Raw genomic sequence first — 16,531 nt, forward strand, 5'->3', positions numbered from 1 at the left:
ATCCACCTAACCTGCACATCTTTGGACTGTGGGAGGAAACCGGAGAACCTGGAGGAAACCCATGCAGACACGGGGAGAATGTGCAAACTCCACACGGACAGTCACCCGAGGCTGGAATCGAACCCGGGTCCCTGGCGCTGTGTTAACTGGGAGTTGGGACAGTGGGATTAATGAATGTGGATCAATGCTTGAGAACATAAAAACAAAAATAGATGCACAGAAGGGATGCGAGGATGAATAAAAGAACAGCTTAAATCAGGATAAATTTTATTTATATTCCAAAGGAAAATGATAAATGAAGATACAGTTCAATCAGGGAAATAGAAGCTTTTTGTGCTTCAAATTCCACATTCCCATTTACTCCCAATAACCTTTACAAATAAGAATCTATTCCCCTCTGTTTTAAAATTACTCAATGGCCCTGATTCCACAGCCATGCAAGACAGAGTTCCAATGAGGAAGTTTAGCGCAGGTAACCAAAAATTTGGGCAAAACAGTTTAATGGAGCATTTTGAGAGAGGAGCAAGAGGTAGAGAGAAGGTAATGCTTGGAGAGTGGCATTTAATAAATTTGTGCCATTTACTGGGAGGTACATCATTAACTGGACAGTGGGCCTATTGATTTAGCAATTGGCAGCACCTTCAACAGGTAGATATGTGCATTTTCAAATTTTACATGAATGTGTTCTTAACACTTTTTCTGGCACTTATGACAAAATTTTGTATTTTTTAGTATCAAGTTCTTTGATGGCTCTCACTATCCCTTTAACAACTTATGTTTTTATGGAATCACAGAGTCATCACAAACATGGAAGGTTGCCATTCGGGCCATTCGGTCCATCCAGTCCATACTAACTCTTTGAAGAGCTCACCGGTCAGTCAGATTCTGTGGCTAGTCTTTGAAGCTTTAGTCTTTGAAGAGCTCACCGGTCAGTCAGATTCTGTGGCCCTGCATGTTTATATTAGTCTGGTGCTCATCCACCCTCCTCCAGAAACCAATGATCATGTGTCCTATATCCTCCTCATAAGCAGCAAGTTCAAGCTCTAAATACACATCATAGATCATAGAATCTCTACAGCGTGGAAACAGGCCCATCAGCCCAACAAGTCCACACCAACCCTCAGAGTTTCCCACCCAGACCCTATAACCCACCTGATCTACACATCCTTGAACACTATGGGCAATTTAGCATGGCCAATCCACCTAGCCTGCACATCTTTGGGCTGTGGGAGGAAACCCATGCAGACACGGGGAGAATGCACAAACTGCACACAGACAGTCACCCAAGGGTGGAATCAAACCTGTGTCCCTGGCGCTGTGAGGCAGCAGTGCTAATCACTGAGCCACTGTGCTGTCCATTAATATGAATAGTAATTAAATTGTTATTGACTACAGTTATCACATGTATTTTTAATCATTAGAAAACCTTTAACATATTAAAATGTTACGGGAACATAATCACATGTAAATTGACATTGAGCCAAGAACATATGAAAAGGGAGCAGTAGTAAGCCATTAGTTTCCTTAAGAGTGCCCTTCCATTCAATAAGGTCACAGCTAATTGTGTTTTGAATTCCACATACCCATCTCCCCTCGATTCCCCTGTCTATCAAGAATCTAACTGATTCTGTCTTAAAATTATTCACTGACCCTGTTTCCATTGCCTTCCAGAGAGTTCTTGTAAAGTTATTAGGTCTGGTGATCAAAATCCTGGGCAAAAAAATGAGCATTTGAAAGGAGGAACAAGAGGTAGAGAGAGATAAATTTGGAAATAGAGAACATTAACCTCTACATCTGATGGTATGGCCACCAATAATGGAGTTCTGAAAATCAGGGATGCACAAAAGGCCTGTATATCTATTGTGCGATCAGATGGCTACCAGATGTCCCTTTTAGAGAAAAATAAATCTCCTAATCTTTGGCTTCAAAGGAAGACCTTTTAATCTTAAATTATGTCCTTGAATTTCGGTTTTCCCCCAAAAGGAAACATATGTTGGATATTGACTCTATCCAGTTCCCTCAAGATCTCATATGTTCCTATAAAATCAGATCTTGTTCTTCTAAACTCCAATGGATATAGGTTTAACATGCTCCACGTTTTCTATCCACAGTGGGGTTAAAAACACAATGCTTTGTCACCAGGCTTCTGTAGCAAGAACTCTTTGCTGTGGTACATGTGAAGAAAGTGAAATGCTCACAAGAAAGTTCCAAGGTACTTAAAGCCAGGGTTTTTGGTAACAATACCAATTAGTGTAATTTCACATTGTCAAGTAATTGTTAAGGATGGCCATGCTGCATGCGCCTTGCCTACAACATTCTCAAAAACTTCTGCTGGAAATGGAGAACGAATCTCAAACAGTAGATTTGTGAAGTTTGCAAAAATGTCTTTTAATTTCCAATTTTTAAAGAGGTGAATGTCAAAGTGCTCAGACTCAAGCAGCTAACATGTATCAAACCTTATTCATTTAATGGGTTTCAGTTGTGTGAAGAACAGTTTTTTTTAAAAAGGATATAGTGATGGAGGCTATAACTGACTGCATTGTGTACTCTAATGTCCCATTATGGGAAAACCAGATTACTGGGCACATTTTAAACAAAAACTTACGCACAAATTAACTCACTCAGTGAGCCTAGGGTCATATTTTGTTTCTTACTTTTCTCATAGTAAGAAAATAACCCACACAATTTCTCCAGATCTAAAGTCAGGAAACGGCATTTGTGTGAGCCCTTCAGCTCTCTGAGTCACTGGCTGGTCTTCTTCTATGCATTAACTTCCTCATCGTTGTTTAGAAGATTTGAGAATCTTTTTTAAGAGGCAGATGTATCGAAGCGCTGAAAGGGAGAACAAAATACAGTCAAGGTTTTTATTCCTCTGCAAAGCGATGCAGGAACAGCAGGAAGCCATTCAGCCCTGAGCCAACTCAACCAATGAATGGCTTCATGACTGGTCAGTACCTTAGCTGTGTCAACCTCCCTTACCTCCACAGCTGTTGATTCCTTTGCTGGTCTATTTAATCAATTGTGCTTAAAGCTGATCAATTATTCACGGTAAAAGGTCTGTATCAGGTTCTATTTGGAGTAAGTTGTTTGGTTGGATTCCTGGGCTTGCAACAATCATTGGAAAAACATTTTCCTTAAAAGAACAAACAATTGTCTGGAGTAACTTAGACTGAATGGAAGGTCATGGTGGTAGTGGATGTTAAAATTCGCTTCATTAGTCTTGGATTAGGAGAGAGGGAATACACTGCCCACGTTCACTATCCTATGCTTTCTAATGGAGAATGTGCACAAGTCGATGTCAGGCAAGATGTGAGTCAGCTTATTTGTGAAGCCTATCATGGTCCAATAGTTTGTAGAAAGCCACTGATTAGGTGCACATATGCAGATTGACGACTTAAATCAGGTCAAGTCCCCAGCAGTTATAGTGGGTGTACCACTGCGAACGCAACCTGTCCCCTTTGTGGGATAGTCAGATTAACTCAGCAAAGCCCTTGACTGTGATCTCACCTTCAGGAAGCCAAAAAAGTACTGAATTTTCCAGTCTGACTTTAGTTTAATTCTGACACTTCCTTAGTCATTACAGAAATGCAGAGCTGACTTCTTGGTCATAACTGAGGACCTTGTTGGGTTACTTCAGAGGCTGGGCTCACACTGAGGCCCCAGTTTATTAATAACTGCAGTGAGCAGCAAATCTCAGCATGTTTGTGTCATTTCTAGCCCCATCTCCATCGTCTTTGGGACTGGAAGACCAACTCTTCTTTCATTCAGTCTCTTCTGACTTCTAACATAACACAGTCCTTCCTTTATGTCCTTGTCCAGCCCACCTCATGCTCAAATCCTATTGAGTTTCTAATATTTTTCCCAGTTCTGGTGAATATATATATAGTGTTTTCTATTTAACATCTCATTAACACCTAAGTGCTGGAGAAAAATTGAAGTTTGGCAATATCTGTAGATGGAGAAACAGAATTAACATTGCAAGTTTATTATGAAGCTTCTTCAAAACTCACACTGAACCTGAAATATTCTTTCTGTCTTCCTCTCCACAGAATTTGCCAGACCTGTTCCGCACTTTCTGTTTTTATTTCAGATTTGCAGCATCTGAATATTTTACTTTTCATTAATGAGATGTTATCCACTTTACATGTCCTTGCATTCAATATACCTGAACAAACTAGTAAGTAAATAGTAAGTAAGTAAATTTCTTACCCAAAGTAAACACAGCATTTAGACTCAATTTCTGACAATTTTGCAATTGATGTTAATGCAAATGAGAAACATTCCTTGTCACTTCTATCATCTTTTAGAAATGTCAGTTTTAAGCGATGGATAATATGTTAGAAAGCTTGTTTCATTCTAGTGTTGCTGAGAGATAGACAGATTGAAAGGATAGAGAATTACTGAGCATGACTATTATTAATGAAGGATAAGACCAATAACATTACCCTTTGCATTCTCTAGTAGTGGATTGCTTACCTCAATGGTGCTGTATATCCAATCCAGGAATTCGGACACTTTTGTGTAAACTCCCGGGTGATTGGCTTCAGCACAGCCAATGCCCCAACTCACTACTCCGGTCAAATGCCACGCTTGGACATTCTCACAGACCAAAGGGCCACCACTGTCTCCCTGCAATGTACATTCACAGTCAGTGTCCAGTAAATCCCTTTTGTTTAATTTATTTTTTCATGGGATGCACATGTCAATGGCTAAGCCAGTATTTATTGCCCATCCCTATTGCCTTTGACAAGTGGGTGGCAAAGCAGGTGTTTCTACAATACTGTCAAGGGGGACGAGTTCCATTTTGGCCCAGTAACACTGAAGGAATTGTGATATAATTCCAATTTAAGATGGTATCTGTGTGGCTTGGAGGGAAACCTGAAGGCCTTGAAACTATCTGCAAATGAATGCATATTGTTGGTCTCACTCAGAGCTGTGGGCTGTGGGAAGTGGAAGTACAAACTGCAATGGTAGGGGTAGCATTTGAGTTAAGGTCACAAAACATGGCAGTGTAGAGAGTACTACTTCTGTGTTAGGTATAATACGTTTATTGGTAGTCTACTCAGGCTATGAATATTTCATGTATCCAATAAAGACTACAGGTACATATCTCAAAACTGATCCTTTTCCTTGAATAACATATGCAGTAAAAAGGAAATGAAAAGAAAACAAATGCATTTGCATAGTGCTCTTTATAACCTCAGGAAGGTGCATTGTGTTTCATGGTCAATGATATTACTATTGTAGAGAAATCACTGTTGTAGTGTAGAAGAGACAAGAGCAAATCTGACACAGCAAGATCTCCCAAACAGCACTGTGCTAATGAAAACCGAAAGAACTGTGGATGCTGTAAATCAGGAACAAAAACAGAAGTTGCTGGAAAAGCTCAGCAGGTCAACATTCAACCTGTTCAGTTACATTATAAACCCAGTTTCTGCAGGAATCAAATATTGGAGTGGGGCTTGCACTGGGAACATCTGGCTCAGAGGCAGGGATACTGTGTGACAAAGCACCAATCCCACAGCAACCAAGCAGTTTGCTGTGATGATGCTAAATGAGGGCTAAATATTGACCTGGAAACCACAGAGAAATTCCTGCTCTTATTCAAAATATTGTGATGGGATGTTTTACGTCCGTTTGAGAGGGCAGACAGGGCTCTAGCTTAACCTCTCACCATCTTGGAAAATGCAATGCTCCCTCAGCACCACAACTGACAGCCTAAAATCATAGAATCCCTACAGTATGGAAGCAGGCCATTCAGCCCATCGAGTCCATACCAACCCCACCCCCCCCAGACCCACTGCCTATCCTTGCTGTGTAAACCTACATTCCCCATTGCTAATCCACAAACCCCTGTACGCTATGGTGCAGTTTAGTACGGTCAATATACCTAACCTGCAAATCTCTAGACTGCGGGAGAAAACCAGAGCACAGGGAGAATGTGCAAACTTCACACAGACAGTCACCTGAGGGTGGAATCAAACCCAGGTCCCTGGTGCTGTGAGGCAGCAATGCTAACTACTGAGCCACCATGCTGCCTCATGTGGAATCTTTTTTATTTCTCTTTATTCATTCACGGGATGAAGGCATCACTGGCCAGGCAGCATTTATTGCTCATCCCTAATTGCCCAGAGAGCATTTAAGAGTCACCCACATTGCTGTGGGTCTGGAGCCACATGTCGGCCAGACCAGGTATGGATGGCAGTTTCCTTCCCTAAAGGGCATTAGTGAACCAGATGGGTTTTTCCCAACAATCGACAATGGATTCATGGTCATCATTAGACTCTTAATTCCAGATACTTTGTTGAATTCAAATACTACCATCTGCTGTGTCAGGATTTGAACCCAGGTCCGCAGAATGTTATCTGGGTCTCTGGACAGCAATAATACCATTAGGCCATCATCTCCCTTGTGCTCACAAACATTCAAAATCTCAATCTGCTGCTCATAAAAGTTCAAAAACCTCTAACACACACACACAGAGGCAAGCATACCACCCACTGATGCCAGAGCAAATAACTTAGATTAACAGACTCACCTTATTAGAATAAGAAGCCAATTAATTTTCAAATAAAAAAAATGAAAGTGCTGGAGAAACTCAGCAGGTCAGTTGGCACCTGTAGAGACAGGAACAGAGTTAATATTTTGAATTCTTCAGTTCTGAAGATATTGGACTTAAAACATAAACTGTTTTTCTCTCCATACAGGCTGTCTGACCTGAAAAGTTGCTCCAGTACTTTCTGTATATAAACCAAGCCGATTGCTAACTTTGGCCCTCATATTCCAGACTTAAGCTTAAAATGCCTGTGTTGATTTTTTCCAAGTTGTAGTTCTCAACATTTGCAACTGATAACTGAAGTTCTGAGGAAGAGCCATATCGGACTCCAAAAAGTTAACTCACTGCATGGATGCCGCCAGACCTGCTGAGCTTCACTGGCATTCTCTCTAGAATCACAGAATCCCTGTAGTGTGGAAGCAGGTCATTCGGCCCATCAAGTCCATACCAACCCTCCAGAGAGGTCCGACCCACATCTATCTCCTATCCTGTCCCTGTAACCCTACATTCCCCATTGCTAATCCACCTAACCTACAAATCCCCGTACACGATGGGGCAATTTAGAATGGCCAATTCACCTAACCTGCAAATCTCTAGGCTGTCCATGTTCTGTGATCTTGGCTTACCTGGCATGCATCAACTTTACCCGCCTTATAACCTGCGCAGAACATTCTGGAAGATATGGCACCATTGTACATGCAGCTGCTGTTACACATCTTGGTGCTAATGAGTGGAACAGAAGCTTCCTTTAAAGTATTTTCTGTTTGATCTGGAAGATACAATCAGGAATGAGTGAGCTGTGTCCAAAGATTCATCTATGATGTGAACAATTTTTGTATGGCATCTCTAATACTTACAAGCATCTATTTTTGCATGACCCCAGCCGGTTATCCAGCACTGTTTACCCGGTATGAACTGTTGATTGTATGGTGGCAAGCAAACTGCTCTTACTGTATCTGTAAAAGAGGAAAGATGCGGAGGTAAGACTGGGAATCTGAAATAAAGAAAGAAATGAACCCCAGCCTCTGTGAGAGGAAAATACAGTGTGAGGTTGCTGAAGGAAATGCATATAAACATAGAAGCACAACAGGCCATTCAGCTCATTGAGCCCACCCAACCATTCAATAAAATCATGGTTGATCAAACACTTCAATGCCTGTTACCCACTCTATCCCGATAACTGTGCACTTCATTGGTAATCATAAATCTTTCACTCTCCAATTTAAGCGTAGTCAAAGACCATGGACCTGCATGCAGGACCACAGATCCCTGAAAGTGGCAACACAGTTGGATAAGGTGGTCAAGAAAGCATACAGCACGCTTGCCTTCATTGGCTGGGGCATCAACTATAAACGTTAGCAAGTTACATTACAGCTGTACAAAACTTAGTTAGGCCACATTTGGAATATTGTGTGCAGTTCCGATCGCCATGATACCAGAAGGATATGGATGCCTTGGAAAGGGTGCAGAGAAGGTTTACCAGGATATTACCTGGTCTGGAGGGTTTTAGTTATGAGGAGAGGTTGGATAAACTCAGATTGTTTCCCTGGAAAGACGGAGGCTGAGGGATGACATGATAGAGATCTACAAGATTATGAGAGGCATAGAGAGGGTGAATAAGTCAGAGGCTTTATCCCAGGGTGGAAAGGTCAACTACAAGAAGACACAGGTTCAAGGTGAGAGGGGGAAAGTTTAGGGGAGAAATGGAGGGAAAATGGGTTGTGGGTGCTTGGAATGTACTGGCTGTGGAGGTGGTGGAAGCAGGCATGTTAGCAATGTTTAAGGCGTAACGTGATAGACACATGAATTGGAGGCAAACAGGGGAATAGAAACCGTGTATGGGCAATTGGTTGTGGGCCTAAATAGGACTAATATTTGGTGCAGGCATGGTGGGCTGAAGGGCATGTTCCTAAATGTATTGTATTGATTGAGCCCACTTAGCCCTCTATGGTAGAGAATTCCAAAGATTCACAACCCTCTGAGCAAAAAAAAAATTCTCCTCATCTCAGTGGCATCCCTCATATTTTTAAATTGTGTCCCCCTGGTTTGATACTCCCCAGTAAGGGAAAACTTGTTACCTGCATCTACCCTTTTTGTCTTTTTAAGTATTTTGTAAATTTCAATGAGATCACCTCTCGCAACTCTAGAGAATACAGACCCAGCTTGTTCAATCTGTCTTTGCCAGACAGCCCTATCCTTCTGGGAACAAGTCTAGTTTAATCTTCATGACACTCTCTCTATAATAATACTATTTTTCTTGAGATAAGGAGACTAAAGCTATACACAGTACTCCAGCTGTAGTCTAATGAATTACCTAAACGATTGAAGCAAGGGGTCACATCTCCTGCACTCAAACCAAAGCGCCACTTCTTTTACTTATATTTAAATTTGTGTCTGTAATCTCAAGTAATTCATGCTGGGGAGTTTGATGATAAATTTTCCAATGGTCCTGCCTTTTACAAATACCTCTGATGTGTAGGGGATTTAAAACCTTGTTATTCTGTGGGGAGATTCAGCAATGTAGCTGCTGTGTTTGTGTTTTTATCCCATTGATGTTCAGCTTTTGGTTGTGGTTCAGTTTTTTGTTTCCCGTTTCAAGCGTTTTTCTGTTTTGAGTGGGAATTGGACTGGAAGACGTCTCAACCCAATTCAAACTTGACTCACCTCCCAAGCCAACTATCGCACAATGCAGGTTCTAACTGCATTTTGTAGCACAGTCTACCTCTTACAGAGTCTGTATTGCACAAAATCCTGACTGCGATCTTCAAATCTGCCTCATCAGAGTCAAGACTGCTGCTCGTCTTGTTATAGATTGACAAAACCTACCATTCTCACACTGAGTGTCTGAAATGAACCCCCCCACCCGCAACAAAAACAAAACAGAAGCTGGAAACAACCTTCATGGGGTTTGCGTTTTTGGGTTTAGCTCATAGCAAGGTTTCTGCCTTGTTGCTGGGTAAATTAAGGGGTGATGCCTCAAGGCCTCATTTGACTGCAGAGCAGGAAGGACATCTACAAATGAACACTCCTTTCCTCGACTTAATTGTGGCAGGGGGGCAAGATAGTGTGATGTTCCCCTGATGAAATGCCCCTCTGCTCCCTCCACAAAAACTTGCACAAAAACTTGTGGGAACATATTAAATTCCATCTGTCCATCCAGTTTGTTGCAAACTACTTACTGCTGGAAAATCTCTGTCTAGAGACGATGGGACTGGGCTCCACTGTGATGCCTGCCATGGTCGAGCAACTGATCTCGCCACAGTTGAGTAACTGGTGCCTCAGCTCAGTTATGAGTACAGGAAAGCTGGTTGTGACAAAAGCACCCACAAGCCATTAAAGCTTAGCACCTTCTGTGGAAGGTAGAAGCCAGAGAACTGGGTAATGGAGGTGAAGAGAAAATAATTTGCCTCTGCTGACATTTTCTAGGGATTCATTGTACAGATTCTGTCAGAGGAAGGAACCATCTGCTTTCCCAAATTAAACAAACATTCATACTTGAAAACTCCACTGGCTTTTTTAGCTTCATGAGGGCGATGTCGGAGTCATGCGTGTCGTCATCATAGTTATCGTTGTAAATGATTTTCTCGACTGAATAGCTGGTGACACTGCTGAACAGAATGACCTGCCTATCCAGAATGCCAGCGTACACCAACCAGCTGTAGGGATGGGGTGACCTGAAACAGAAAAGGATGGTGAGCTGTCCTGCTGTTCTAGAAGAAACATGGAAACACAGAAAATACGTGCAGGAGTAGGCCATTCAGCCCTTTGAGCCTGCTCTGCCATTCAATATGATCATGACTGGCCATCCAACTCAGTCCCCTGTTCCTGCTACCCTTCGATCTCTTTAGCTCTATGGTGGGTGTCTTTTCCCCAGGATGGGGGACTTTCAAAACTAGGGGGCATATTTTTAGGGCAAGAGCAGAGAGATTTAAAAAAGACATGAGGGGCAAATCTTTTCCACAGAGGGTAGTTCGTGGGTGGAATGATCTTCCTGAGGAAGGGGTGGATGTGAGCACAGTTACAATGTTTAAAAGACACTTAGATAAGCACATGAATAGGAAAGGTTTGAAGGGCTATGGACCATGAGCAGGCAGGTAGAAATAGTTTAGTTTGGGATTGTGTTCGCCGTGGACTGGTTGGACCAAAGGGTCAATTTCTGAGCTGTATGACTTTATAACTATATATATCTCCTTCTTGAAAACATTCACGATTTTGGCCTCAATAACTTCCTGTGGCAGAGAATTCCACAGGCTCACCACTTTCTGAGTCTCACCTCAGTCCTAAATGGCCTATCCTGTATCTTTAAACTGTAATCCTGGACCCGGATTCCCCGGTAACTGGGAACATCCTTCCTGTGTTTACCCTGTCTAATTCTGCTTGAATTTTTTCACTTTATAATGACTTCTGCAGCAAGTGGTAAGACAGATCAACATGCTGCACAGGAGCAATCGTCAAACACAATTTGACAGCAAGCCAGAGAAGGTGACATTCACAAACAGGGCCACTGAGATAGGTTTTACAGACCATCTCAAAGAATGATGGGTGGAGAGGCAGAGAGATTTAGAGAGGTAATTCCAGAGCTTAGCACCAAGCAGCTGAAGGCACATCAACCATTCCTGGACCAGTTATAATTGGAATTCTCAAGAGTTCAGATAAAGGGAGTGCAACCATCTCAAAGCACACATGGAGGCCATTCTGTCCTTGAACACATACCACCATTCATTTCTATCATGGCTGATCTTAACTCCACCTCTCCACTTTGCTTTTGTGACCTTGCCTATTGATAACCTCATGATTTCAGTTTTTTAATTGCCAGATGGTAAGTCAGGGCTTTGACCTGTGCAATCTGCATGGTAAGAAGAGATCTCTGCAGAGGACCTGACATGAAATGGGTTTTAGTTGCTAGATGTTGGATTTTAGAGAGTGTGAACTGTAATATCTGTTATGCCCAGGAGAGGGACACCATAACTTTTAGGTAATACCATTAAAAGTTGGATACATACAAACTATTAAAATGGCTGCTGCAAATCATGTGATCTTTGGTATTTGAGCTACAGTCAAGTATCAAGTTTCTGACAAACACTTAATCAGTATGGGCACGGGTTATGTTACCTTACTATCTGGGGAATTCACACATCTCTTTGTTTAAGGATGTGTTGCCTGTCTCAGTTTCATACTGGACAAAAGAAAAGATCAAAATTCAATTTATTACAGATGGAGGTGATTAACGATACTCTAATTCTCAAACATTGAGGGGAGTTTTATATAGTGAAGAGATCACAGCATGTTTCAAGGTAAAAACCGAAAGAACTGCAGATGCTGTAAATCAGGAACAAAAACAGAAGTTGCTGAAGAAGCTCAGCAGGTCTGGCAGCATCTGTGAAAAAAGATTCAGAGTTAACATTTTGGGTCCGGTGACCGGTTCTGAGGAAGACTCACCGGTCCCGAAATGTTAACTCTGAATCCTTTTTCACAGATACTGCCAGACCTGCTGAGCTTTGCCAGCAATTTCTGTTTTTTGCGCATGTTTCAAAGTTCCCTGCAGTTAGAGTTGATGAGTGTCTCCCACTGTATCATGATGGCCTTCTCCATCTGCACGAGACAGGGTGGACTTCAGAAATGTCAACCCTGCAGTACAGGGTGTAGGATCAACATGAACACCACACCTCATTTGGAAAAGGCTGTGAAGTTGTGAAAAGCCACGTGGTGAGACAGTCATAGTATCTCCGTCTGTATAACAGATTAACTCAGAACAGTTTGTGGATGCGAGCCATCCAAACTATCAGTTCAGCCAGTCTGTAAACCAGACTCAGAAATAGGCTGCAAGACCTTCAAGCAGCTGAAATACTTAACATGTTTCAGTTTCAAAGGGAATCCCTGAGAACCATCCCTGGCTGCAGGAAACATTCATGAGCTGTGATCCCTGCACTTTATAAGGTCTTTGCTTCAATCTTACAGAATCAAATCTACTCAAGAAGCCAGAATCTGTGTTAACTGTAATCTGTATCTGATCTTTGTGAGTGTGTTTGAGAATTAAGGTGTTAGGGTTCTCTATATCTCTTTACTATATAAAACTCTCCTCAATTTTAAAGAATCAAATCCATTTGAAAAAAGACTGTATTAACTGTATTCTGCATCTGATCCTTGAGTGTTAGAGAATTGCAGCTACTTGGGCTAAGTGTGTGAGAATAAATAACTATTTATTTTTAAACTCACAAAAGCTTGCTGCTAAATTATTAATTAGGACAGATGCTTAAGTGGTGAGAGAAGACACATATCTTCCCATTTGGAATATACTGATAATGGTTTGAAAAAGAACACATATATTCTATATCAAAGATTTCATCCTGGCTCCTAATAAATATGCAATAGAGGAAAGAAAATATTTGAAACAATCAGTAGGCCAGATAAGATCTCTTGAGCAGGAATATTTCAGCACAGTTCCATCATGAACAATTAAGCAGGTATAAGTATATAATATAGAAATGGCAAATCTATGCATACAGAATGACCCACTTGTATTGGCACAAATTTACACTATTGAGAAAAAGAAATGAAGGGTTACTCATCTGTTACATTGTATCTTAGATGAAGAAGCCATGCTTCGATCTTCCCATTAAATGACAGTGGTTCTATTTCTCAATACTCAAATGTCTTGCATTTAAGAACATAAGAAGACATATTTTGTCTATTGAAACACATATTTGTTGGTAACCTCTGTTAGACATTGAAGTGGAGGTGAGGTGGGGTTTAGAATGTCCTTAGAGCAATGTTTGTTTCGAACAAACAGAGACTATTTACTCAGCAGAATCTATTTGATCAGTGTATGACATTAAACAGTCTACAGAGTTCATTTATAATGACTCTCTAACAACTGCAGCAAAGAGAACGAAAGTCCAGTGACACGTGAAAGCAAGCTGCATTCTCAATAATTATATAAAATGAATGATGTGTGTAAAATCAATCACTTTTAGCTATGCGACCTAGTGTTGTATTCACAGGTAAGGGGTAGGGGTTGAAGTTTGCTGATATTACACATGCATTTCCATTATGTCCAGGAATAGTAAGGCAGAACCCTTAACCATTAACCCTCTCCACCTGAATATGGACTGAGACATAAATTATCCATAAAATATTGTTTAACTTTTATCTTCTGTGCTGATGGATAATGTACCTGTATACACAGTGTGCTGCAGTTATGATCCAGTATCGGTTAATGATGGAGCCTCCACACATATGTTGGTAGTTATTGTACAATGTGACCTGCCAGGGCCAGTTCCCCATTTTGGCTTCCTGTCCCCCAACGATCATGGAAAAGTCATGCTTCTCCCCACAGTCTTCATGTTGCGAGACAGAGTAAATAAAAGATTTTAAAAGTTGGATTTAGATAGAGCTCTTTACAACTGCTTGACACCTCAAAGCAATTTAGAATCAAATAAGTATTTATGAATCATAGTCCCTGTTGTATTGTTGGAAGTGCAGTAGCCAATTTGTGCACAGCAAGATCTCACAACATGATCATGACCAGATAACCTCTTCTTCAAAATACTGCCATGGATATTTTTCCATTCAATAGCAGGGAAGAGGCCACAGTTTAACCCCTTATTCAAAAGACACCACATCTGATTATACAACTGAGCTGTCAGTTTTGACTTTTGTGCCCAAGTCTGAGAGTGGGACTTGAATACAGAAGTCAGAGCTTAAGAGTGCTACTGCCTAAGCAAATATATCACAGGCAGAGTCCCTGAATGCCAGTTACCTCGATAGCAGACTGTTAATAGATGGGATGAGAGGCCACTGTTTTGACTACAGCAGGTTGTCCCAGTTAGAGATCATGGCACCATCACTCATAATGTTTGCAAGTCAAGCATCGCTACTTTGCTCCAGTGTCTTAATGGACTAACAGACTTTCTACATTGTATGGACAATATGAGCCAAGGAAGACCCCAGGTAAAATGTCTGACCTGTGCTGAATTATTGTAGTTTGGTTAGAGTGTTGGTAGCTTTTTAGGATTACTTCAATAGCTCTCTGGTCATTGGTCCTAGATTCCTGTCCCTGATTTTCTATGGAGTGGGTATTCGCAAAACAGGAAAAGTAGCAGAGGTTGCAACATAGTGGTAATATCATGGACTCAGGGAACTGATAACTCATGGGCATTGGTTTGAATCTCACCATAGCAGATGATTGAATCATGAATTGATTGATGTATTGTTACATGTATTGGGATACAGTGACAAGTGTTGTTTTGCATGCTATACAGGCAGATCGTACCATACAAAGTGCATCAGGGTAGGAGTACAGAGTGCAGAATACAGTCTTACAGCTACAGAGAAGGTGCAGAGAGAGAGATCAGAATTAACATTTGAGAGGTCCGTTCAAAAGTCTGATAACAGCAAGAAAGAAGCTGTTTTTGAATCCATTCGTAATGTGTATTCGACTTTTATACCTTCTGCCTGATGGGATAGGGTGGAGGAGGGTGTAACTGGGGTGGGAGGGTCTTTGATCATGTTGTTTGCTTTCCCAAGGCAGTGGGAAGTATTGTTGGAGTCAATGGATGGGAGGCTGGTTTGTGTGATGGACTGGCTGTGTTCATGACATTCTGTCATTTCTTTTGAGCTTGGGAAGAGCAGTTGCCATACCACACTGTGATGCATCTGGATAGGATGCTTTCTATGATGTATCTGTAGCAATTGGTAACAGTCTGAGGAATCAGAGGCATTGTTGTGCTTTCTTGACTGTTGTGTCAATGTGGGTGGACCAGGACAGATTGTTGGCATTCAATTTTTTAAATAAAGTCTGTAATTAGAAGCTATTTTAATGGTGAACCATAACAAAAGAAGAACCCATCTGGTTCACTAATATCCTTTGGCACGGAAATCCTTACCTGGTCTAGACTACCTGTGACTGCAGACCCACAGTAATGTGGTTGACTCTTAACTGCCCTCTGAAATGTCCTAGCAAGCCACTCAGCTCAAGAGCAATTAGGCATGTGCAATTAATGATGGTCCAGCTAGTGAAACCCACACCCAATGATCGAATTTAAGAAAAGAGGGTGCTGACTTTAAAAATAATTACTGTAATCCATCTGTGCATACGCACCTGTGACTTCCTGCCATTAACGGGAAAAAAAAAGACCAGCTTTTTGAACAAAGCTCTGTCAAAGCAGTGAAGATTGGATGCAGGCATCATGACCGGTGTTGCAAATACCACACTGTTCCAAAGCAATGTTAGCTTTGCTGTATAACACAGGGTACAGATGGTAATGGCTCCCAGACTGATGGTGGTGTGAATTCAACCTTCTGAGGTAAAACTAATCTAGGCTGTACTGCTAACTCTAAGACCATTTGCTATATGGTTGCATCTGAATCAAAGAAAACACTCTCCTGAATCACCCTAAACCTTTGAACGTTAGAAAAATATCTTCTGTTTCACTGACACTGCATCAAAGGTCGTTCTAACTCTGCATGTGTGGGTGCTGTAAGCCACCTAGTGATACTCACAAACACTGCCATTTAAAAATGCTCAGGTCACTACAATGCACTGTCACCCTTGTGCAATATGTACAAACACAGTGCACCACCAAATAGTGAGACCTGAGGAGACATCTCAGATCAGATCCTGGAAAAATCTCTTTAAGAATCTTCCAGAATATCCAAACAGATAGAGTGCTTCACTGATACGGTGGGATGATATAAAGTGGGAGGTGGTTCATGCAAAGTGCAGATCAGTTTGCATGGAATGGGCTGTTTCTCTGCCATAAAATCTGTGTGATCTTATTCAATGCAAACCTGAACAAAAATATTCCATGCAAAGTGGTTAGTTTTCCACCTTCATTCACTCACCCCTTTCACCAAACATCATGATGCTAACTTTGTGTAAACTTTCTCAATTGGGTGAGTGAAAGGATAATGTCAAAAATCACTGAGTCATTTTATTGTTTGTCAAATGTATTTTGCAATGACACAGTTCCTTTC

General features: G+C 41.3%; 1 protein-coding gene across 1 annotated transcript in view; it reads right to left on the reverse strand.

Annotated features, from left to right (window-relative positions):
- Positions 1-1,272: 1,272 nt before the first annotated feature.
- Positions 1,273-16,531, reverse strand: part of LOC109911808 (transmembrane protease serine 5-like) — a 37,353-nt gene continuing 22,094 nt past the window's right edge. Inside the window, exons 8-13 of the mRNA XM_048615506.1 lie at positions 13,731-13,893; positions 10,052-10,230; positions 7,414-7,512; positions 7,183-7,325; positions 4,477-4,629; positions 1,273-2,832 (exon numbers count right to left, since the gene is read on the reverse strand). Of these exons, the coding sequence (XP_048471463.1) occupies positions 2,809-2,832; positions 4,477-4,629; positions 7,183-7,325; positions 7,414-7,512; positions 10,052-10,230; positions 13,731-13,893 (761 nt within the window). The 3' untranslated portion in view covers positions 1,273-2,808. The remainder of the gene's footprint in view (positions 2,833-4,476; positions 4,630-7,182; positions 7,326-7,413; positions 7,513-10,051; positions 10,231-13,730; positions 13,894-16,531) is intronic.

The sequence above is a fragment of the Rhincodon typus genome, chromosome 32, assembly GCF_021869965.1.
Source record: "Rhincodon typus isolate 14 chromosome 32, sRhiTyp1.1, whole genome shotgun sequence".
In the NCBI taxonomy this organism is placed as follows: Eukaryota; Metazoa; Chordata; class Chondrichthyes; order Orectolobiformes; family Rhincodontidae; genus Rhincodon; species Rhincodon typus.